Source organism: Sabethes cyaneus, chromosome 3 (genome assembly GCF_943734655.1).
Source record: "Sabethes cyaneus chromosome 3, idSabCyanKW18_F2, whole genome shotgun sequence".
NCBI lineage: Eukaryota > Metazoa > Arthropoda > Insecta > Diptera > Culicidae > Sabethes > Sabethes cyaneus.
In genome coordinates, this window is record NC_071355.1 from 40,314,615 (window position 1) to 40,340,190 (window position 25,576).

General features: G+C 39.0%; 1 protein-coding gene across 1 annotated transcript in view; it reads right to left on the reverse strand.

The window, feature by feature from the left end:
- Positions 1-25,576, reverse strand: part of LOC128741359 (uncharacterized) — a 74,462-nt gene that overhangs the window by 42,447 nt on the left and 6,439 nt on the right. Inside the window, exon 2 of the mRNA XM_053837136.1 lies at positions 5,293-5,373. Within this exon, the coding sequence (XP_053693111.1) occupies positions 5,293-5,373 (81 nt within the window). The remainder of the gene's footprint in view (positions 1-5,292; positions 5,374-25,576) is intronic.

Here is a 25,576-nt window from a genome sequence, read left to right on the forward strand (position 1 = left end):
CGAATTCCAACAACAATCACAGAAGGCCGAATCGCGAAAGGCCGCATCACGAATGGCCGAATCACGAAAGACCGAATCACGAATGGCCGAATTACGAAAGGCCGAATTTTCCCGGAATGCCCAAATCAACAACATTTTTATTGCTCATGTTGTGAGACCTTACACATTTTGAATAAATTTTTTCATCTATTTCTCTCCGCAAATTTGAAACATCCCCTGAAAAATCTTTAAAATTTTCCCCTCTATTCCCCCTATTTCTTCCTCTCGCAGCTCTGTGATGATCCGCGTCATTGATAGGTGAAGGAGAAAAGCTTTTCGTAGAATTGGGTACCTTAGTATCAGAAAAACAAGACATACTGTGCGTCTTATTTTTTATTTTGGTAGATAGAGCAAAGATGATTAAAGATTCTTTGTTCCCCTAAGCGCGAATTATTTACGTTTATTACAGGGTGCGAGGCCTATTGAACGTGTCAATGGCAAATGTTTCCTAGATGATTCAGGGCGAGGCGGCCGCAGGCTGCGAGTGTGCGCCGGTCACCCGCCTTCGGAAGCGTCGATACCACTTCTATTTAGGTGCAAGCATTTTCCTAGGTTTGCTGACTAGTAAGGATTATCCCTTAGTTAAGTCTGAACGAGCGGCAGCGAGTAAGGACAGCATATACCATACATTTGCGCAGGCTGAAGGCCGTAATTGTTTTTGGCCGAATATGACGTTCGGCCATTCGTGTTTCAGCCTTTTGTGATTCGGCCATTTGTGATTCGGCCGTTCGTGATTCGGCCATTAGATATATTATGCCATTTTTTATTTCGGCCATTTGTGTTTCGGCCATTCGTGATTCGGCCATTTCTGATTTCGAGTAAAATTACATGTCTAATATGAAGTTCAAATTCAGCTCCGATTATAAGTTAAATTTCAGGTCCTATTTCTCGTAAATTCAAGTTCATGTAAAATTTTATGTCTTATTTAATGTCTCTCATTTGTTTCATTTTAAATCCCAATTCAATTCGGATTTGAAATTTAAATTCAACTCCAATTTTGACTTTATAGGCGGTGGTCATGACATAAACTATTTTGGAAAACGAGAAAGTGTCTTAGGCGAAGAATAATTAATTGGATGAACTGGAAAATCTCTCGTCGTGCAATGGCAGGTAGGGCTCGCATCCACTCTCTTTCGTTTGGTACCCGAATAATTTACTCAATAAACAATTGCCGCCCGTTATATTGGGTAGTTTAATATCTGATTTTGTGTTATTCTCCCAATTCTATCATCCCGTATACGCACCACACACCGCTACGAAAAGAAAAAATACACCCGGTAATGGTTAGTTACAAGACAGGCTTCTGCCGTGCTCTGCTACAAATCTCAATTCGCGGCGTTTTATTGGCAAAGCACAGAAACCAACAGGGATCCCGAGCAGGAGCGAAGAGCAAGATAATATCAAAATGTGTTATTGGAAATCGAATAACTCATTTCAAAATTTGGTCTTGTTTTGGCTGACATAGTTGGTAAAATAACAACAAATAATATCAAAATTTTACTCCTTGCAGGCCAAAAGAATAACTACTTGTGTTATTTGAATAACAAAGCAATAACATGACTGTATTCAGAGTTTAGAATAACATATTTTAGTATAATTAAGGTATTGAGTAACAAATGCAGTAGTATGTGAGATATTATAAAATCATTTTATAAAATATTTATAATCTAAAATCTCTTAATCAATAAAAGAAATTGAATGAAATATATCGAATATCATTTTAAGACCAAAATAAGATATGAAAACAAAATCAGTTATTACAATCAACTTACAACCACTGTTTTAAATATCTACTCAATAACAAAATGTGTTATCAATGTATCTCCATATCTATTCAATAACAAAATATACCATTATATAATACAGTTTGATATTGTTTTATATTACTTTGCTCTTCGCTCCTGCTCGGGATGGCACGATCATTGTGACTCAATTCACATTCATTTGACAGTACCGTCTCAGCCACATATGAAGGCACAAATCTTCCACATGATTGTGTGGAACGTGCTGCTCGAGCCAAAGATGCTGATACCTGCTGATACCGTCTCAGCCAAGCAAAATTTGACACAGCTTTATGTGGGACATATGTAGAATTAGTTATTATCTACAACTTTGCTGAATAAAGTTTTGTTGTATCTTTTGTAGTTACGGCGCTACAATGCTAGTAACTTATTAGTGACTAAATGAACGTTCACTTAGTCACTAAAGGGGTACTAGCATTGTAGCACTGAAAAAACAAAAGATACAGCAATACTTTTTTCAGAAAAATTTTAGATAATAACGTGTTCTTCAATCGTCCCATATATAACTTTTTCAAATTCTGCATGACTGAGACGGTACTGTCAAATGAATGTGATTTGAGTCAAAGTGATTGTGCCATCCTTGGAAGCCGAATCGACCTGCTCTCTCTCAGTTGGATGATACCTTCTCCGACGCGACGAGTTTTGTTTTACTTTTGCAGTGCTTTGCTGCTTTGCTTTGCCGGCGAGTGAGCATCAGTTTGGTTTCATCTTTCTTTTTCTGCCGGAGCGCTACCGAATGCATGCTCTCAAGGTCACAGAGCAAATCGTTCCAGTTCATATAATTGCCCATCGCATATTCTCTTTGGGACACGCAGCGAAAAGTCTCGTGTCTCCAGTGTGTGAAGAAAATATTAGCTCTGCTTGTCGTTGTGCTGCTTCTGCGCGAGATGACGTAAGAGAAAACAGTATTCAGGCATCGTTCGAAGGGAGAGGAAACGGTTGAACAGAAAACGAAAGCACTTGATCGTTGTGAGAAGCAGATTGCTCTGCCTCTGTATGCATAAGATCTGTAAAACGAAGCCTGAGTTTCGAGATTTGCCGGAATGACTGTCGGCAACGCACTGCTTATTTCTATCGCAGTGACCGAGTAGACAACAGTCTATCTTTTCGTCGGTAGAAACAAAGAACCAATATAAGTAATTATATAATCTAACTGTATCAACCTACCGTATGTAAAATAAAATCAATACTAAATAAATCTGGACTACAACCAGTAGCCTAGTTTATTTTCAGGTTTTTGAGGCCCTTAAAAGGAATCATAAATTCCGCTGGGTGCTCATTGAGTATTAAAATTAGAGTAATTCTCGTTTCAGCGCGCTGAAACTTCTCGTACGGCCCGCTACTGACACGAGGTCTTCAAATATTGGAACTTTTGCTCTTAATAGGTTGAAAATGGTTAAAAACTAAGAATTACACTTTTAATACCTCGAAATAGTGGACCCCTCATTCGCCAAGGGGCCTAACATGTTCAAAAAAAGTTGAATTTTGAGCAAACCTTGAGATCTATATCATGTGATATTTCATAAATTTGCCATGAAAAAACAAACAAATGGCCCGGTTCTGTAAAGAAGAAGAATAGGGTTTTCAAATGGAGTAAAAAAAATTTTGGCGGCCATCTTGGATTTGGTCGCCATATTGGATTTTATCAAAAATGTTTATATCGCCGTTTTCACCATGAGTCCCCCAACCGATTTTCATTTACCATAAGACCACCATTGGAAAGCTGAGAAAAAATGCTACAAGAAACATTCATAAAATTAGGTGTGCAATGGCATTAGCTGAATAAAACAATCAGTTATTAGTAGCAAGGTTCACAATTTTCATATAATTATTGTGATATTTCCAAAATTTGCTATGAAACAAACTACAAACGACAGAGTTTTGTAAAGAGGAGAGATAGGGCTTAAAAACAAAGTGAAAAAAAATCGATGGCCATCTTGGATTTGGCCGCCATGTTGGATTTTATCAATAAATCGCTGTTTTTATCATGATCGGAATGATTCTTGGCAGGCTATTTATGCTATCTATGGTGCAGCAGGATGAGCCAGCCGTACATCGCGACGGGTACCATCAACGGGCAAATCTTCCTGTGGTCTCACGGAAGCGAGATACTGTTTTGGTCGGATTTGGTACGCTGCCGTTCTGCCCAACCGGTGTTATACCAGTACAGAGACAACAATGTTGTTTTTGTGCCAAAAGACGTTAAAGCACCGATCTCCTCGGAACTATGCCTAATTGAGAAGTTTCGGGCCATCACGTAGGTTAGATTTCGTCAAACACCTAAGCTGGTGGGCCAATAGTCTTTCGATGGTGGCCGATCAAATAAAACGAAAACCTAAGTAAGATTGGTCAACAGTATCAAAACAAGTCGGTCCCGTCATTGCCCCAAATCCTTATACCTAACCTGTGCCAATGATAAGATGCGAGCATTTGGTTATGGAGAGGAGATCAAACATTAGACAATGAAGTGGGAACCTGACCATAATGTTATAATTTATTCCCTGAAAGTTTGAATAACATCCGGCTTGAAATAAATTTTTGGCGATTATTTTTATGTGTTTCACTTTTGTCGAGTACAGTCTTTAAGTAGGTCAAATGAGACTTGGTTCGCCAAGTTGGCCCTCAATCCCTACTTTCTAACGCGTTGGAACGTCCTCGTAAGCCCGAAAAAACAAAAAAAAAACTTGATTATAGGAACGAATCACAATCCAACGATCTAAATGGCTGATGAATTCGTTCGTTTGGCGTTAAAACGGCTATTAAAAGACTCCCTAATTGAATATTATTTAGTGCGAAAAGTTTCCTGCTAGTTGCTGAATTAACTATTGCTACTAACCTACATCGTACGTAGCAATTTGAGGCGAACGCACGAAAAATATAGACTTGTTGTTTTTTTTTGCGCAGAAAGTACATACTGTTCAGCTGAACCAGGCGATGATCTTTTTTATTTCCTCGCTGCTGGCGAAATTAGTGCTTGTTCGCGGATTTGTTTGCTGCTAAAATGACAGTCAGCAGCCGCAGCGGCAGCCGTCATCCGAAAAAACGCCCCAAAAGATTTCAATGAAGTCTCTAATTATACGCTACATGCCTCTGCTACCTAGTCATGCCGTCTTTATAATGATAGCTTTGAAACGGGTGCCTTCCGTTTTGCCGTCTTACGTTGAAAGGTTACTTAGCCTTAGCCTTAGTAGTAGGTATGGCTAAATGCGGTTGAAATGAAAAGTACCATGCGCTACCAAGCTAAATGTCTACCACCGGAGCGCAGGCGGGCGGGCGGGCGTTTGCGTTTGCGCAGATTTAGGCGGTCCGCCTAATTACTATTACTAGTGGTAGCAGGGTTTTACGGATACTATCATTATCGACCGTGCGCTCACCGCGCACCGTTGGCATAATTTGGAAAGTGGCACTAGTTTTTTTTGTGTAGTTGTTTTGTTTGCCAGTTAACACTCACCTGCTGTATCGCACACTCCGGCAGGAAGTAGATGTGCTGGTTGTGGGGATAGTAGTGGTACTTGGTCGGGGCCAGGCCAACCTGGAATGGGAATGGAAGAAAAAACATTGATGTTAATATTACAGTTTAGTTTATCTTCGGTTGTTTTGCCTCTCCCTCTCGAATGGTTCGTCTGAAAGAATAAACATTTAGATAAGTACAATATGATGTAAAGTGTCAATTTATTTTTATATTTCCCAACAGGTTTTGAATTGACGTTGTGCACATGAAATGAACATGTTGCAACGAATTAACTTTGCCGTTCTACGTGATATCACCCGCGCATGGGATTACGATTAGCCCCGGTTGTGCAGAACCGCTTGGCTTGGGAGTCAACGGAGCTGGCTGGATCAGCCGCTGGACACCGTTACCTGGGCAGGCCCTGTTACTGGTGGGAGATATCAATTAAGCATGCTCGGCTCGGCTCGGATGGCTCTCCCCCGCGACGAAGAATGCAAAATGGGTGGCACAAATGAAGATTAATGACTCGAGGTGTGCTATTTGCTCAGTGAATCTAAACCTTATCTGTTTTTTTTCTTTTTCCATTTGTTCGAGTGTGCAACAACATTGCGGCCCTTTCTCCTGCAGCAAGGGAAAAGGGTAGGTCTTGTGGTCTTCTTGGCGTCCAACTTGACCGTTTATAAATCTTCGCCGAGTGCAAATCGCTCGCGCGTTCAATGAAGCAGGATATACAGCTCTTTTTGTTCGACTGGAGCATAATTTTCCTCCATTTACAGGTCCAACTCGATTTGCCCGGGCGGAGACTGCTTGTGGGGTTGACGTAAATATGCATATCATAGAAACCTACACCGGAGACCTTTTCCTGTCGTCGCCGCCGCTACCGCCCGGTAGGGACAAGGTTAACTGCTATCTTTTCTCTACGGTCGGTTCGAGAGTCGTCCGCATCGATAAACCGGGTGGCAGTCAGTATGTCAGTGCAGTGGAGGGCGCAAAATTAGAATTACAAATAGCATCTTTTCCCGTGCGATTCTTTTCCGACTTCCCGAACGACTACACGTGAAGACGATCTGCATCGTGTCGCTGGGGGAGACTGAGGCATGCAAGCTTGTAAATATGATGTACTAGCCACGGGCGTACCTAGGATGAGGCGCATTGCGAAACTTGCCCAGCTTCTGTTAAAAGTTTAATGTCATAAACTATGATTAGTGGATGGTGCTCTATGGTTCTGTTCAAAGTTCAAGTTCTTTTAATCTAAAATATGTGCTTGATGACCGCTTTTTTAAACCCTTGCAGCGGATATCAGGTAAACAAATTGATATTTCTAATTTTTTGTAATTTGTAATTTTAATTTTATCAATAATAATTTTTCCTTGCTAAAAACATCTGTTTCATTATAGTTAAAGACAAACTACTATGCGTCTCCATTGCATTATTGCACTTCTATTTCTTTAAAATATTATATATCTCCAAAACCAAAAATTGTATATTTCCGATTCTTTGGTGTTTTGTTTTTTTTTGTAAAAAATTCTCAGCTTTCCAGATAAAATGTAACAGTTGGGGGTTTCCTTCATTGGGGGTTTACACCTTATTATATTTTTGCGATTATGCATTGCTTTGAGCTTCAGTTCTACATTATTTCTTTGAAACTTATTACAATTGGCATTAGAATCGTTCAAATCGGTTCCGGGGTTCAAAATATATGAATTTTTAGTTTAGTTTTCGTTAGCAACAACGGCGATTATTGTGACCACCACAACTCACAAAGGGGTATCCTAGATGTCACATAAAATTACTAGTTTTCAGTTCGGTGCGTCACCGTATCGGTAATCTTCGGTATCGTATAGATTCCGACTGCGATCAACGACCTAACTGATGATCACAGTCAGTCGTCTGCAGTTGGTTAACAAGTAAGACTTGTTGTTGGCGATTCTTTGTGGCCGTCAAACAGACTTCGTACAAACCCGAGCAGGAGCGAAGAGCAAAATAATATCAAAACTATATCAAACTAAGGTATAATACTATATTTTGTTATGTAATAAATATGGAGATACATTGATAACACATTTTGTTATTGAATACATTGTTTGTAAGATGAGTTTAATACCTGATTTTGTTATCATATCTTATTGTGATCTTAAAATGACATTCGATGTATTTCATAAATTTTTTTTATTGATTAAAGGGATTTTAGATTATAAATATTTTATAAAATAATTTTTGAATATCTCATATACTACTGCATTTGTTATTCAATAGCTTAATAATACTAAAATATGTTATTCTAAACTCCGAATACAGTCATGTTATTGCTCTGTTATTCAAATAACACAAGTAGTTATTTTTTTGGCCTTAAAGGAGCAAAATGTGATATTATTTTTTATTGTTTTACCAACTATGTCAGCCAAAACAAGATCAAATTTTGATATGAGTTATTCGATTTCCAATAACACATTTTGATATTATTTTGCTCTTCGCTCCTGCTCGGGAATGACGATCGTGACAGGATAGCTCCTGTTTTAACAGAAGTAATCAATCTTAAGACGTTGTCAAAGTAGGTCTTCTTTATTGCATTATATTTGGGACGCGGACGACATTAGTCTCTGAATATAAGTATTTTTTGCTTATGTTATTGAGTAATTCTCGCTGAAACGGGGCCACTCCTGACACGAGCTCTTCAAATATTGGAACTTTTGCGCTTAATTGGTTGAAAATGGTTAAAAAATAAGAATTACATTTTTGATACCTCGAAATAGTGGACCCCTCGTTCGCCGAGGGACCTAACAGGTTCGAAAAAGGCTGAATTTTGTGTAAACCTCATGATCTATATCATGCTATATTTCATAAATTTGCCATGAAATAACTAACAAATGGCCCAAATGCAGATGATCGGAACTCCGAACATAGATGGAACGGTCCAGTGCAACCATTGGTAAATTAAAAGAAATTGTGCCGTTTGACTCATTTGCCCACCGTAGCCAACGGTAGCCAAAATATTTCTTTATGGTCATAAGCTGAAACGATTCAGTACAATCATTGTTGGTGAAGTATACGGTTTGGTACGACCATAGATGAATTAAATGGTTCAGTACGACCATTCATAAGTAAAATGATTCGGTTCGATCATTGTTCAATGAAGAATATGGTTCGGTACAACCAATCTATACCTATAAAAATGTCTGTCTGTCGGTATGTTCCTTATAGAAACTGGAACCTACTGGAAACTACTGAACCGATCGGCGTGAAAATTTGCATACAGGAGTTTTGGGGCCAAGGAAGGTTCTTATGATAGTTAGAGACACCTTCATCACCTAAGAGGGGGCGGGGGCTCCCATAGAAATGAAACACAATTCTGCATAACTAGAGAACTAATCAAACAAATGGAACCAAATTTGGCATGTGGGTGTGTTAGGAGGCAAGATTTTTTCTATGGTGAATTGAGACCCCTTCCCTCTTTAGAAAAGGAATTATGACCCCTCCCCCTTCTAAGAGGGTGGGCTCCCATACAAAGGAAATACAAATTTCCTCATAATTTGAGAACTAATCAAACAAATGGAACCAAATTTGGCATGTGAGGGACTTTGGAGTCTTAAATTTATTTTATGATGGTTAGAGACCTCTCACCCCTGTGGTAGGGAGATAAGGACTCTCATACAAATGAAACAGAAATTTTTGCGTTACTCAAAAACTAATCGAATTCGAGAAATTCGAGACTCTTCCATAAAACATTAGTCAATAACAAGACCACAAAAACTATGTAGTAACACTAGATCATTCAGGGCGAGACGGCCGCCGTCGGAAGCGCCGGCCACTGGGGGTGGGGGCAACTCACCGCAGAAATCGCCACTGTCTAGGTTTTTTTTTCCTAGGTCTACTGACTTCTATTACTTTCCATCAGCTGGGTCCGAACGAGCGACAGCGGGTAAGAAGATGATCACACCTGCGATATGGTACTTTCCACGAAATCGTTTTCCGTGAAATGGTACATTCCGCCTAAGGTTTTTGGCGAAATGGCATTCGGCGAAATGTTATACAACCACGGCGAATATTGCTATTCGCTTTATTATCTGCTTTATGGCTAAAGGTACTATTACACTAGCATATAAATATGGTCGATTGTGCCATATGAAATATGGCTCATATATCAATATGACACGCAAGGTATAGCAAGAGCTATTACACTATGCCATATAAATTTGGCCAATTTCTATGACAGGCAGCCTTGTCAGTTTATATGTTTTCATATATATGGCAAGTTAAAATATGGCCATTACACCAGTATGACCAACAAAGACATATGAAACAATGACCAGTATGAATTTTGTTGACATATATGGCAAACCTATTACACCGGGACATATATATTTGAGGTGTGATTCACTTTTTGTCCAAAAAAACGCTATAATCGTACATCTGGTTTCCAACATGCGAAAAGGCTGAACTCGAAAGCAATTTGCGGCTGCAGAAACGCCTGGAAAATTGATGATGAGTGGTCCAAGATCGACCTTAATTGAGACGAATCATTTCTTCGCATTGCATGTGTTTTAAAGCCTTTGGTATGAGAAATTTCATTTCGACCCTTTTCCATTTCTCTTCGCACGAAGTTTCTTGAAGGCTTAATTCTCAAGATATTTTTATTTGGAATATTGGCTTTTATACTTTTTATGTCATTTGGAGCGTTTCCAACTCAATATGCTGCAAAATAAACCATTTTTGTCACGATTTTTCATTCATCATAGTTTTTTGGTCAAGAGACTTCAAAAGAATGAGATTTTTTTTTTTCAAAAAATCGTATCTTGAAAATTACTTATATAATCAAAATGACGTCACGTCAAAATCACTGAAAAAGCAAAGTTTTCAAAATCATGATAAAATTTTGAAATGAAATCTGACTGCTCTTTTTACACACTCAAAAGCAAATTGTTGCAACCCGATGTTCAGATCCTAGAAAAATTACTAAAGTTACACAAAGAAAGTAGAACGTATCCTTCAAGAGCAACATTTATTTGAAAACACTATGTTATAACTGGTCACAAAATTTTGCACTCATTTTTGTAATCGGTTCGCTACAAATTAAACAACAACAAACAAGCCACATAAAAATTTCGTTGCAGGCTTTATGTTCATAGAACAGAATTACAAGAATTTGCGAGATATTTTAACAAATATCTTCAATAAAACGAGTCGCTATGAAGATAAACATGAAAAATACGCGCGTTGAATATGACAAACGGGTAGCATATAAAAACCAGCAATTTTTATATGGCTGCCTGGCACCATATATTCAAATGTATATGACTAGGGCTCTATTTTGATATTACACTGTGACATATATCTGGCGCCGAATAGTATGACAAATCTTGATCATATATATGGTGTCATTTGTTCATTGCCATATAAATATGGCTGTTACGCCGCGACATATATATGACATAAGACTGCAAGACGGGCCGCCGCACAGTGGGACGGCTTCAAAAATAGGCGGACATCAGCTTTTGCGGAGAAACTATTAAGTTTTTCGCATTAGTGTCTTCGCAAAAGTTTCTTGGTTTTTAATTTATTTTTTTGTTAGATAAAAAAAATTTACATTAAGGGGGTGAATCAATAAATAGAAAAATTAACTTTTTTATTTTAGGTCCAAAATAAACAGTGCCTAAGGAAAAGTGGCAGAAGACATTATTTCAAGAGTATTTGGTGAAGGAAGGAAGTTTCTATCCCTTAAGGGAAAAAAGATATTAAGCTACACAATAACAAACACCCTTAATATCAATTTTCCTAATTTTACTTGCTTATTTCCGTTTCTACATCGTTTTGATGTTCAGTAAAATTTAAGATATAGTAAAAATACATCTTTTTGCTGAAGAGAGAGAGGCTCTAACCTTATGGGATTTTAAGCTGTTACAGTTTTTAGACAATTTTCTAGTCAATTTTAAGGTGATTTATTTCAAAAAGGCGCAAGTATGCGCAGCCAATCTCAGCGACTTTATGTGTTGCAATGTAGTGGCTTTCATTTTATGTATATGTCACGGTGGATCACGGTGGAACATTCGAGCAAACTGCGACTAAAAATATCACGTTTAACGCCTGAAAAATGACATAAAATAACATAATCGGCCAATACAAATGGTATAAACCCATTTAAAATAAAAAGAAATTTAATAATAAATGATTTAAAAGTTCAATGATGTTATATTTCTAAATAACTGTTCATTTCTTCATCGTTAGCTTCGGAGGAGTCAAGAGTACCGTTTCCCGTAAAATCTGGTTCACGTAATAACTTCAGTGCTGCTTCACTGAATGGCATTTTCTTGGGGTGTTCTTACCCACTGATGAAATTATCGGATCAGATGATAGCATTAAACGGTTAAATATATCTTGATTTGTAGATACTCTGTGAACATAAGCGTATGCAATTAGGAACAAAACACAACATATATGATGACTAATATGCACCTTGAATATTTTCGCGCTCGATATTCCCGCAACATTTTGACGTCCTTATACCGGCATTCTTGCGGTTCTTCTGACAAGGCACCGATAGGGAGCACTGATGCTTAGATAATATCTGCACCATGGATAAGAATTCGGTGCATACTAGCTGGCATTTTGTACCATCCGTATAATGAACCAGATTTTACGGGAAACGGTACTCTTGACTCCTCCGAAGCTAACGATGAAGAAATGAACAGTTATTTAGAAATATAACATCATTGAATTTTTAAATCATTTATTATTAAATTTCTTTTTATTTTAAATGGGTTTATTCCATTTGTATTGGTCGATTATGTTATTTTATGCAATTTTTCAGGCGTTAAACGTGATATTTTTAGTTGCAGTTTGCTCGAATGTTCCACCGTGATCCACCGTGACATATACATAAAATGAAAGCCACTACATTGCAACACATAAAGTCGCTGAGATTGGCTGCGCATACTTGCGCCTTTTTGAAATAAATCACCTTAAAATTGACTAGAAATTTGTCTAAAAACTGTAACAGCTTAAAATCCCATAAGGTTAGAGCCTCGCTCTCTTCAGCAAAAAGATGTATTTTTACTATATCTTAAGTTTTACTGAACATCAAAACGATGTAGAAACGGAAATAAGCAAGTAAAATTAGGAAAACTGATTTTAAGGGGGTTTGTTATTGTGTAGCTCAATATCTTTTTTCCCTTAAGGGATAGAAACTTCCTTCCTTCACCAAATACTCTTGAAATAATGTCCTCTACCACTTTTCCTTAGGCACTGTTTATTTTGGACCTAAAATAAAAAAGTTATTTTTCTATTTATTGATTCACCCCCTTAATGTAAATTTTTTTTATCTAACAAAAAAATAAATTAAAAACCAAGAAACTTTTGCGAAGACACTACTGCGAAAAACTTAATAGTTTCTCCGCAAAAGCTGATGTCCGCCTATTTTTGACGCCGTCCCACTGTGCGCCGCCATATGTATGTCGCCATATTAATTATGCCATATTTATTTGGCTATTACACCTATATGACAAATTTATATGGCAAACTAGTCATATTTGTATGCAAGTGTAATAGTACCTTAAAGCAATAGGGGGAGTTGTTTTCTACTTTACTGTGAGAAAAAAAATTCAAATTTGTATATTAAACTACCCATACTTTCATAGTTACGTAACTGCCGAAATGAATCATCTAAGGTTGAACTTCTCAGAAACTTGCAAGACTCGAAATTGTGACAAAGATCATCCAAGATTCATGATTTATGTACCACCAGGCTTGGCATACACTTTTCGATTCGATTTTGCTCTTTTTATTACTGCACCTCAGCTAAGCAAAATTTGAAAAAGTGGTGTATGGAGCATTTGTAGAACAAGTAATTGTCTGCAATATTGCTGAAGAAATTCATGGCTTATCTTTTGTATTTACGGCGCTATAGGGCTGTTATGCCGTTGGTCGAAAAAAGAGCGCTCTTTTTGCTACCAACACCCCATACCAGCAGCCTTATAGCGTTGTAAATACAAAAGATAAATCATTACTTTCTTCAGCAATATTGCAGATAATAACAAATTCTACAAATGCCCCATACATCACTTTTTCAAATTCTGCTTGGTTCAGGTGCAGTAATCAAAAGAGCAAAAAAGTGCATGCCAAGCTTGTGTACCACAATTTAATTTGTGGCAATACGAAGTTTGTCGGGTCAGCTTGCATAAATTATACGGTTCGGTACGACCATTGATAACTAATATGATTCGGTTTGATCATTGCTCAATGAATTTTATAGTTCGGCACGACCATCGATGGATGAAATGGTTCGGTACGACCATTGGTGAATAAAATGATTGTGTATGGCATAGAGTTGAATGGTCTGGTTCGACCTACGACAAATGAAATGGTTTGGTACGTTTATTCTTGAATAAAGTAAATATCTGATGTTGACCGAATAAAGCGCAAATAGTAAGTTGAAACGAAATCAACAAAGTTCAATATTCCCCAATCGAAATCAATTTGAACACATGCACATAAAAGCGCAGAGACTGAAACGAAACAAAAAACGACATAATTACGACGGAAACAACATGAAAATGCGATGCAAAGACGCCAAAATAGCGACTAAAAGTCGACGAGGCGAGGAAACATGTTAGAAACGAGGATAAAATGATAGCGAAAAGGTAACATTTTTGTTGTCTTGCCAACAAACGGAATGACAAAAAATTAACAAAAAAGTGACGAAAAAACAACAAAAATGGCGAAACGACGAAAAGGCGATGAAAAGATGACAAAAGGCGATGAAAATATGACTAAATGACGATAAAACGATACGAAAACATCAACAAAAAAGTTGATAAAAACGGAAAAAGCAAGAACAAAAATACGACATAGAATTACAAAAAGATGGCGAAGATGAAAAGAGACAACAAAAATGACAAAAAGGCGGCGAAAAGGTATAGAAAAGACGGCAATAAGATGCTGAAAAGAGGACGAAGAGGCGGCGAAAACATAACCACAAAAAATATAGCTACAAAAATGGCAACAAAGACAATACAATACGAAGAAATAACTATAAATAGATGTAGAAAAGGTGATCAAGAGACGATAAAAAGATGGAAATAGGGACAAAACCCACATGATAATAAACAAGCTTCAAAAAAGCGACAAAATACGCAAAAATGATAATGAAATTATGGTAAATATAAACGAAAGAACTACGAAAAGACAGTAAAGTTATAACTTTTTATTTTTTTGGCAACAAATAGGACAACGCGGAAATTGCAAAAATAGACAAAAGGACATATAAAAAACGGCGAAACGATGACAAAGACGACGAAAAGATGACGATTGAAAAACAAAGAAATGATGCCAAAACAGTAGCAAAAATAACGACTTAAATGTGAAAAGCCGTCGAAATATTCAACGAAAAATGCCAAAAAACGACGGACGAAGGGATGACGGAAATAACATGAAAACAAGTTGAAGATGACGAAAACACGTTAAATCAGCGACAAAAAACTCGATAAAAAGACATTTAGAAAGCGTCAAAACGCGAAAAATATGTAAAACAAAATCACTCCATATAAACGTCCGTTCCCTTAGCAACGTACAACAACGACTGTTGCGGATTCCGAATCCGGGATTCGGAATTGCAATCGAAACGAAGTGAAGTTTTTCTTATCAATTCAAGTGAACAGTTTGGGCAAAATCATTATAATATCTTACTAAATAACTGTTCGGGTGGTAATTAAGTTTTCTGTGCCTCAAGTTAAGTTTCGCGAATGATGTAACGAATGAAACGACCGGAAAAAATTAATGAAAAATCGACAGCGAAAAAGTGAAAATATATTGATGAATTTTAAATGGGCAGAAATCTCAATATTTAGTGTAATTTATGCCCCAAAAAGTAATAGAACCTGTAGAATACAATGTTTGGTGATTTGAGTTGCAAGGTCTTATTACCGCTAGGTTTTAGTACGGCAGGTTAGTTGAACTGATTTTATTTTTTTGTGATGGTTTCCCAAGTCTATGGGAGTATGTTGGTACACTGAAGAAGGGAAGGGAAGGGAAGGGTTATATTCGGTGCCATACTGACTGCCGTAAATGTACTCTGACGACCTTGTCGTTAAAGATCGTCTTTAGTGGCAATTTTGGTTTTCTTGGCATCAAACAGGACGACGAGAAAAGGTAATCGAAAGATCGAATCGAATCGAATCGAAACGAATCGAAAGATGACAAAAAAAAAATTTAAAAATCGACTAAATCACGATGCTAAAATTAGGGTACCAAACAGCAACAAAATAGACGACAGCAAGGGTAAGAAGTCGATGAAATTGATTGATGGTTTAACTCAAAAAACTATTAATTCCGTTAAAATATAATCAAGGATATAATCTAAAAAACAAATATGACAATAAGTGATCACCCATTTCGTCCGTGATAAAACTACGGATTTTTCCTAAGCAAAGTCTGGCAACACTGCCTATTGAAACGCTACCGTTGACTCACTCGAAGCTGCGCTACCGGAAGAGGATAAGCTGGGCGAAACCCTTCTCAAGGCCTGTTGGAATGCCATTAGTAGTGTAGGTGTGGGGGATCGAGCATGAACCTGTTCAGTGGTATTTTATTATCACAAAGAGCTGCCGAAACCCAGTTTCGGTTCAGATTAAGCTGTTCTAATCTCCTGCCTTAGCGTGCGAGCGATAGACCTCGAGGTTGCAACATAACGACAGATTCGTGCGTTATCGCTTTTAGAAAATTCATCGCCAGAAAAGGGTCCCCCATGAAAGAAATAAGCGCCCGCGGCACAAGCTTTGTTGGAGCTAAAGCCTGTCGGAAGCTAAAGAATGCCCTATAGTAGATGTACCAAGAAGAATTGATCGAGTATTTCGTCACCCTCGACACCGAATGATCATTTTACCCGTCAGCGTCATCGGACTTTGGACCAGGCTTCATTCTCGGTTTTTTTGCTCAGTAGATGCTCATTTGACTCCAGTGCCTCAACTAAACAGAATTCGAAAAAGTAGTGTAAAGGGCAATTGTAGAGCTAATTATTATCTCCATTATTGTTGAAGAAAGTATAGTTTTATCTCTTGTATTTACGGCGCTATGCGATTGCTACTCCGTTGGTAGCCAAATGAGCGCTCTTTTTACTGCTAACGGTGTAGCAGCCCCATAGCGCCGCAAATACAAGAGATAGAACTATACTTTCTTCAACAATAATGTAAATAATAACTAACTCTACAATTGCCTTTAACCCTACTTTTTCGAATTATATTTCATTGAGGTGCTGCAGTCAAATGAGCATCTACTGAGCAAAAACTGTAAATGAAGCCTGCTTTGGACGGGCATGGGAGCACCTCGTACAATCCGTAAAAAGCATTGTAACTCACACGCACACCAACCTGTGAGCCGCTTAGAAACATGTTGGCTGAGATCGAACTAATTCTCAATTCACGATTGTTGACTGAATTGCCCAGGGATGAAGAATTGTGCTCGTCGCACACTCCAATTCAGTTTCTTTTCGGTTTATCAGACCCTAAGACGGCACACTATAGCCTTATCAAAATTTGATTTTACAATGAATTGAAAGGAAGAATATTCAAGCATTAATTGGAGGTAATAAGTTTCAAACTATGACAATGTTCGATACGGTATAAATGAAATTGAGTGATAATAAAAATTTGAAACCAAATTGGCTGAAATGAAACTAATTAAAAATATGAAGCAAAAAGTGAAAAGTTAAGAAAAATTCAAGTGAAATTCTAACTTGTAAAAGTTAGGTGTCCCACCTTCTACCAAGGTCTGGGCACGCTGCTGTGTACCACCCGGCCGGACCAATCGGTGAGTCATTGTTTCGACCCTCCGGGATGGAATCACAGCAAAAAATAAAAGGTTGAAGATCAACAAGTTGTTGGAACATGCGCCAACCGAAGAGGGGGAAAAGATCACTCTTCGGAATGATGACCCACAGAGACCAGAGCCATCTGCGTCTAGCGACGATCTGTTCGCACCTCATTACGGATCAACTTTGGCTGGGGGAGGCGGGGGAAATATGGTAATTTGAGTCGCATCAGTAATAATGGGGACCTAGTTCTAGAAGCAGCAGAAGGTATGCGGATACAACAAACTGCGTGTTGGTGAAGTTCTCAGGGAAGTTAGCTGAGAACAAGTGCCCAACGGTCTGTCCGTTATCGCCTTTTCATATTAACATATGTACAATAAATCAACAGCATGGTTCATGATTTCAGCTACAATTTATCGCTATTTTACATAATTGGTTTTAGAAACTCATCGTTTGGAGAAAAGGTCAACAAATTTACTTTCCATATCCGTTGTGATCTACTGTATACTTTATTGCTTCAAATGTAGGTTGTCTGAAATTATAAGTCAATTCAAATGGTTAACTATTATGTGTGATTATAATTTAAATAATCTACTTTTACTATATTGAACGTATTAAAATAGGGAAATCACAGTACCGGTTATCACGGTCCGTTGAAATCATGTCAAATGTCTACCTTTTGCAATTATGGAGATATTTCTTCATTTTCTAAGCCTTTTTAAGCAATTCTAAAACACTATCTGCCAAATACTTGCAAGAAATGAGAAATTTAATTCAACAAGGTAATTGTCGATTGCACGTGACGTTACTTGATTACCTTACTTTACGATCAATTTAGTTTAACGTACTATTATTACTGTTTATTGCGAACGGAAAGAGTAATTAATGAAACCTTGTACCTATTATATTACGGATCCAGCTAGTATTGCAAGCTTATTTCCTTTGTCAGTGAAACAGGATGATCGAAAGTGGATTGTGTTACAGGGCGCATACGCGTTTTTAGAGACAGCCAGTTAACAGTCACTTTTAATTTCAATCGAAAAAGAAAAGCAGTCAATTGGTAGTCAGTGAAATTGTTGCAAAGAATGAATGAAAGGACGTGGGAACCTATTTGATATTATTTTTATTCGACTGGTCAAGTTGACATTCTCAAAAAAAATGATGAATTACAATTTATTTATTTTTATGAGCTATAATTTTTGTTCATTATTGTTAGACTCAATAGGATCGTAGCCTAGCTCCACAATTGTCCTGTACACTGACAGCTGACTGCGAAGCCTGCGAAGACCAAATTCTATTGGAATGTAGCCTTTGCTTTGTTATAATTAACAATATTTCATTGAATTACGTTAAGAGTGTATAGACCCTATTAGCACAGTTGTTACAAACCAGTTGTGGCAATCGAATTATGATTATGAATTATGATTTTAGTCGTAAATAAGTTTCCGCAACCATAAGTGCGTCAAATGTGTTACTTGGGGAATTATAGTAGGCATTTGTTGCCAGAATAGGTCATATACAAGCTCGATCGAAGCGAAAATCCTGGACTATCCGCTCGTGAGGTGCCTAAACTGTTGAATTAACCTAAAACCACGATGTGAAATATCCTGAAACGATATGACGAACATCTGGCCATCGGCAGGTTTGAGAAGTTTCAAAGTCTGGAGGGAGAATTTTCTGACGGAACGCAACTAGCTAGGGTATGTTGCTGCTTCGTCGTAATTGTCAATTCCCGTCCTATCCAACACAAATTATTAAAAATATCAGCATTTTTATGACACATAATGCAAAACTAGTTATTCTCTAATATTTTAGTTTGTTGTCTATCATACGCGATCAATCAAAGTGAGCTGAGACTTATTTAAATGCTTTTTTATCATAAAAGAAGTCCCGCCAGTTAAATTTCCTACGTTTTTTCGTGCGACGAAGAAGAAAATACCAACTAATCGTTTTAATTTCCGTCATTCATAGATGAAAATAGCTCACGCAAGACATTGTCGTCATTCGACAGCCAGGAAAACTTGCCTCACCTGCAGAAATTTTGCAGAATAACATTTGTCATGCCGTCCTACACAAATACATGCGCGTTAGCTTCGTAAACATTGTTGTGATTTTTATGGACTACAAGGTCATTTTCTACCTCGTTCAAATGGCAGAGTGCTTCGCTAGTGATAACGCTAAAAGGATCGCAACCGCGGGCGATTTCGTAACCTCAGCAAGCATGACCCAAATCACAAATAATTTCGCATAAAACTGGGATAATGTTTACTGACATTCAACTTTTGCTTGTACCTATACAAATCGTGCGCAAGGGGGTACACAAAACAAGTAGTATCTGCTAAAGGTCGATAAAAAGGTATGCATAATTGCGGATAAAAACAGTAAAACAATTTCAGCGAGCAAATGTTTATGATCCAGTTTGCATCATCAGTATGGTTTATAGATCAATAAATTAGAGTTTAATTTATAGCTGATTGAAAAGGAATTTACGATCGATATTTTTATGAATGTTTTAGAAAGTTAGTGTTTGATATTACTGTGGCTGTTTATTGTCTTTTTATTAGACAGTTCAACTATGGCCCATCACGTCGCAGCTATGCCGTGTTGAATATTATATGATTGCCTGACCTGGTTTTCTGGGAAAACAAGGCAAAGTTTATTAGATTTTTCCTACCTACCCACGATAGTCATACTGTTTTTCCCAGGCTTTATTTATTTTTACACAGAATCTCTAATACTAGTCTTAGTAGAATTGACGAATTAATGAGAAAGTTAAAAGAAAATGTCATACCTAAGCAACTATAATTTTAGTTTCCTTGATTGTTTTAATGTGATATTATTATGTTTATTATATTTGACCTAATTGTTCCGCAATTGTACTTTTAATTGAAATCAGGGTTGCTTTGTTCAGCTACGCTCACCTAACCTTGACCTGACTTCACTGTATCTTATAATAGAAACCAGGTTTGTGAAAGCTTATTATAAAACTTTTGTACGTCTGAATGTAATCTACAATTAACGCTTGCTAATGAAAAAGATACAGTCTAGAGTTCTTTACTTACTTACTTACTTAGGTGGCTTGCCGTCCTAAGACAAAGCCTGTTGAACAAAATTTCTCCATGTAACTCGGTTGAGGGCTGCCGCTCTCCAATTCCTCGGACACCGAGTACTCTCCGCCAGATCTCGCTCCACCTGGTCTAACCATCTTGCTCGCTGCGCTCCTGGTCGTCTTGTTCCTACCGGATTTGAGGCGAACACCATCTTTGCAGGGTAGTTGTCCGGCATTCTTGCAACATGCCCTGCCCATCGCATCCGTCCAGCTTTAGCCACCTTCTGGATACTGGGTTCGCCATAGAGCTGTGCGAGTTCATGGTTCATCCTCCGCCTCCATACTCCGTTCTCCTGTACGCCGCCGAAGATCATTCTTAGCACTCGTCGTTCGAAAACTCCGAGCACTCGCAGGTCCTCCTCGAGCATTGTCCATGTTTCATGCCCGTAGAGAACAACCGGTCTAATAAGCGTCTTGTACAGGGTGCACTTTGTACGGGGACTTAGTCTGCTCGACCGCAATTGCTTGTGGAGCCCATAGTAAGCACGACTTCCGCTGATAATACGCCTCCGAATCTCACGGCTGGTATCATTGTCCGCCGTTACCAGTGAGCCAAGGTAGACAAATTCATCGACTACCTCAAACTCATCGCCGTCGATCAATATATTACTGCCCAAGCGGTGTCGTTCGGCCTCGGTTCCGCTGGCCAGCATGTACTTTGTTTTAGACGTATTTACCTTTAACCCAATCTTTTCTGCTTCGCGCTTTAGTCTGGTGTACTGTTCAGCCACCGCCACAGATGTTCTGCCGATAATATCCATGTCATCGGCAAAGCAGACGAATTGACTAGATTTGTTGAATATCGTGCCCCGCGTGTTGATATCCGCTCGGTTCATAACACCTTGTAGCGCTATGTTGAACAGCAGGCATGAAAGACCATCACCTTGACGAAGCCCTCTGTGTGATTCGAATGAACTTGACAATCCACCCGAAATCCGAACACAGCACTGCGTACCATCCATCGTAGATTTAATCAGTTTGATGAGCTTCCTGGGGAAGCTGTTCTCGTCCATGATTTTCCATAGCTCTTTCCGGTCGATGGTATCATATGCGGCTTTGAAGTCAACGAATAAATGATGCGTGGGAACTCTGTATTCACGGCCCTTTTGGAGGATTTGCCGCAGTGTAAATATTTGATCCGTTGTAGACCGACCTTCGACGAAGCCGGCTTGATAAGTTCCCACAAATCTATTCGCAATTGGTGATAGACGGCGGAAAATGATTTGGGACAGCACTTTATAAGCGGCATTGAGAACGGTGATCGCTCGATAGTTCTCACAGTCCAACTTGTCGCCCTTTTTGTAGATCGGGCAGATAACCCCATCTTTCCACTCCTCCGGTAGCTGTTCCGTATCCCAAATTCTAACAATTAGTCGGTGTAGACAAACGGCCAGCTTTTCTGGTCCCATTTTAATAAGCTCCGCTCCGATGCCATCTTTTCCAGCTGACTTGTTGTTCTTTAGCTGCATGATGGCCTCCTTAACTTCGCCTATCGTTGGGGCTGGCACCTCTTCCCCGTTTGCTGCACCGTCGAAATCGCTTTCTCCGCCGCCATGGTTTTCCGCCTGGGCGCCATTCAGGTGTTCGTCGAAGTGCTGCTTCCACCTATCCGTCACCTCACGATCGTCCGTCAGAATACTGCCAGTTTTATCCCGACACATTTCGGCTCGCGGCACAAAGCCTTTGCGGGATCCGTTCAGTTTCTGGTAGAACTTCCGCGTTTCCTGAGAACGATGCAGCCGCTCCAACTCCGCATATTCCTGCTCTTCCAGGTTGCGCTTTTTCTCCCGAAAGATTTGGTTTCGCTGCATCTTCTTCTGTTTGTGTCTTTCCACGTTCTGACGTGTGGCACTGCGCATCTTGGCCGCCCGCGCAGCGTTCTCCTCATCCATCACCCTCCTACATTCATCGTCAAACCAATCGTTCCGCTGATTCCGGGCCACATGCCCGATGGAGCTCTCCGCTACACTGCTGATGGCTGTTTTGATAGTGTTCCAACAGTCCTCGAGAGGGGCTTCGTCCAGCTCGTCCTCTTCCGGCAGTGCAGCTTCGAGTGAATGCGCGTAGTTTGCGGCGACGTCTGGCTGCTTCAGCCGCGCGAGATCTAACCGAGGCTGGCGTCGGTACCGAATGTTGTTCACAACGGAGAGTCTTGGGCGCATCTTAACCATCACTAGGTAGTGGTCCGAGTCAACGTTAGCGCTTCGATAGGATCTGACGTCGATAATGTCTGAGAAGTGCCGACTGTCGATCAAAACGTGGTCGATCTGTGATTCTGTCTGATTTGGTGACCTCCAGGTGTACTTATGGTGGATTCTGTGCTGGAAAAAGGTACTACGTACGGCCATATTCTTGGAGGCGGCAAAGTCGATAAGTCTTAGGCCCATTGCATTGGTTCGCTGGTGTGCACTGAACCTTCCAATCACCGGTTTGTATTCCTCCTCCTGGCCGACCTGAGCATTGAAATCCCCGATGACGATCTTGATATCATGTTTTGGGCAGCGGTCGTATTCACTCTCCAACTGCGCGTAGAATTCATCCTTGTCGTCATCGGTACTTCTGAGGTGAGGGCTGTGCACGTTGATGATGCTTATGTTGAAGAATCGGCCCTTGATTCTCAATCTGCACATTCGAGGATTGATTGGCCACCACCCAATCACCCGTTTCCGCATCTCGCCCATCACTATGAAAGCTGTACCCAGCTCGTGTGTGTTGCCGCAGCTCTGGTAGATGGTATGTCCATCTCTGGACGTACGTACCGTTGAGCTCTTCCAGCACACCTCCTGCAGCGCTACGACGTCGAACTTGCGGCTCTTCAATACGTCGGAGAGCACTCGAGTGCTCCCTTGGAAGTTGAGAGATCGGCAGTTCCACGTCCCGAGTTTCCAATCCATAGTCCTTTTTCGTCGCGTGGGTCTATTCCGATTGTTCCAGTAAGAATATATTTGTTCTTCGTTCCATGCTTTAATATTTTTCGTGGTGACGGCTTGCAAAGCCTGCTACACCAACCCCCTGTTTCGCCGGAGGGCCAACGAAGCTCGAAAGAGCCCTCCTTTCCTGTCAGCATACGACCTTTGCTTCCACCGGGGTTGGTTACCCGATCTCCACCAAAGTTGCTCGTATCCCGGCTGGTACCACGAGGCGGTAGGAATAGGAGTTGCTGAATAAGAGGCTATGAACCACTGTAGGGTCTATTTTATGCCTACACGTGCACAAGGCACCGACGGTACGCATTATTCAGCCGTTTACCAGCCAGAGTTCTTTACAAGAATGTTATAAGCTTTGGTGCTACATTTCGCCTTCGGTCCTTGACCTACTGTTCTTAATTCCACAAACTTCGCAGTTAGCTGTTAGAGTACAGGACAATTGCGGAGCTAGTACTACGAGCCTAATGACTCACCTACTCGAGATTTCAACATACGACGACTGGCTTCTTAGTCTTGGTTTGTTAGAATAGGATGTCTGATCAGAATGAATTTAATCAGAATGTAAAATTGAGGTGAGAGTTTGAGGGGAATTTTAATTCAAAAAAGATTTAAGATGAAGCTAGCAGCGCAATGTCCGGAAATGGTACTTCCGGTGCAGATAGAGCTACCCAAGTATGATAATAATGTAATGGGAGTTACTTCGACTGTGATAGTAACAGGTTGGAGGATTGGCTGTTCAGTCTTTATGTGCAGTGGACGATTTGTTTTGTTTTACGCCTACGTTTTGATCTTTCGTTTAGATCTTCTTCAGGGCTTCTAGAATGTGTCTTTTATTAGTTAATCGTCACCTATGGTGTAATTTGTGTGTGACTTACAAAGTTTAAACCGTCTTTGTCTAGTAACTTTTAGCCAATAGTGTTGTCTTTCTTTGGGTTTGGATGTAAAATGGTCTGGTAAATATTGTATAGTCATTAATGTTGATGTAATTGATATTATTTGAACCCACTCGTTTGTCTGTAATCTCTAAAATATGTCTGAATTTTCATGAAAAATACTGAAAAAAATAAAAGTTAATTTTTGCACTGAGAAAAAAGCATTTTAAAAACTAAAATTCGTTTTGCCAAAAAAGGCCACCTCAGAAATTGATGAATTTTTTTTAATGGTAGATAATTATATGGCCTATAACTCTTCCATACATCGCAAAATGGGCATATTTAAGGGAAAAAAGTTTTTCTAATAAAAACTTTTTTCGGAAAAAAAGGTATTTCAGTATTTTCGAAAATGATAACACTTACATAAAAATGATCTATGAGTGACTTTCACAAAGTTTTCTGAATTTTCATAAAAATGTGTTGAAAAGAATAAAAATTATTTCTACACTGAGAAAAAAAGCATTTTAAAGACAAAAATTCGATTTTTCAAAAAAGCCCATCTTGGAAATTAATGATTTTTTTTTTACAGGTAGATAATTATATGGCCTACAAGTCTCTTATATATTGCAAAATGGACATATTTATGAGATAAAAGTTTTTAGTCAGAAAAAAAGTTATCTGTCACAGGAAGCAACTAAAATGATTTTGCTAGAAATTGAGATTGACTAACTGAATATATTTATTTTGTTTAAAAAACAACCAATTTTCAAAAATTGCAAAATTTCAATGGCGCGTTGAGTTTATCCACCTATAATATCAATATGCACGATAAAATTTAATGCGCACATGCTGCAAATGCTCTAAATTCATTCTTATTCTATGGGATATTTTATTATGATCGCTATAAACCAAATCGTTCAGAATGATCTGACAGTAAAACTTTAACTTTTCTGCTCACGGATGTATTTTCAAGTTGAAAAGGCTGGCGAACTGATTTAGCTTTTACCAGAGCGAAAAGTTTTATGAAATTATGGCGGTGGCTGTCATGCAGCGAAAGCTTAATCGGTTTTATTGCTGCTTTCCGCAGAGCGTGATATGACTTCTTGATCTTATAACCTGATTCTTATAGAGGCTATGAAAATATTCTGAGGAGTGAGCCACTTGGTCAGAAAGCAGTTTTTTAGGGGTCATCAGAAAGTTCTGGTGGAGCTTATAGTTTTATTAGCGGTTTTAAGAAATTGGTCATGAAAACCACTATACGAACGTAATAAAACTTGGAATTGTTACGTGGATTGGCATCCGGTTATTAGAGTACAGAACTGACTGACCACCTACTGACTCTAGCAGTATCACTCAGCCGAGATTCGAACATACGACGACTAGTTTGTTAAAATAGCATCGACGCTCGAAGCTAACTGGGCGGCTTCGAAGTTCGATGCTATATAGACCAGCCGATTCCATGTAAATTGTCCAATCAACCATGGAAGAAAGACCGCTAGCCAATTGGGTGGTAGGTCAAGGGGCTCACAGTGAATGTTGAAGCCGATACAATTTCAATATTATATTTAACTAGCTGACC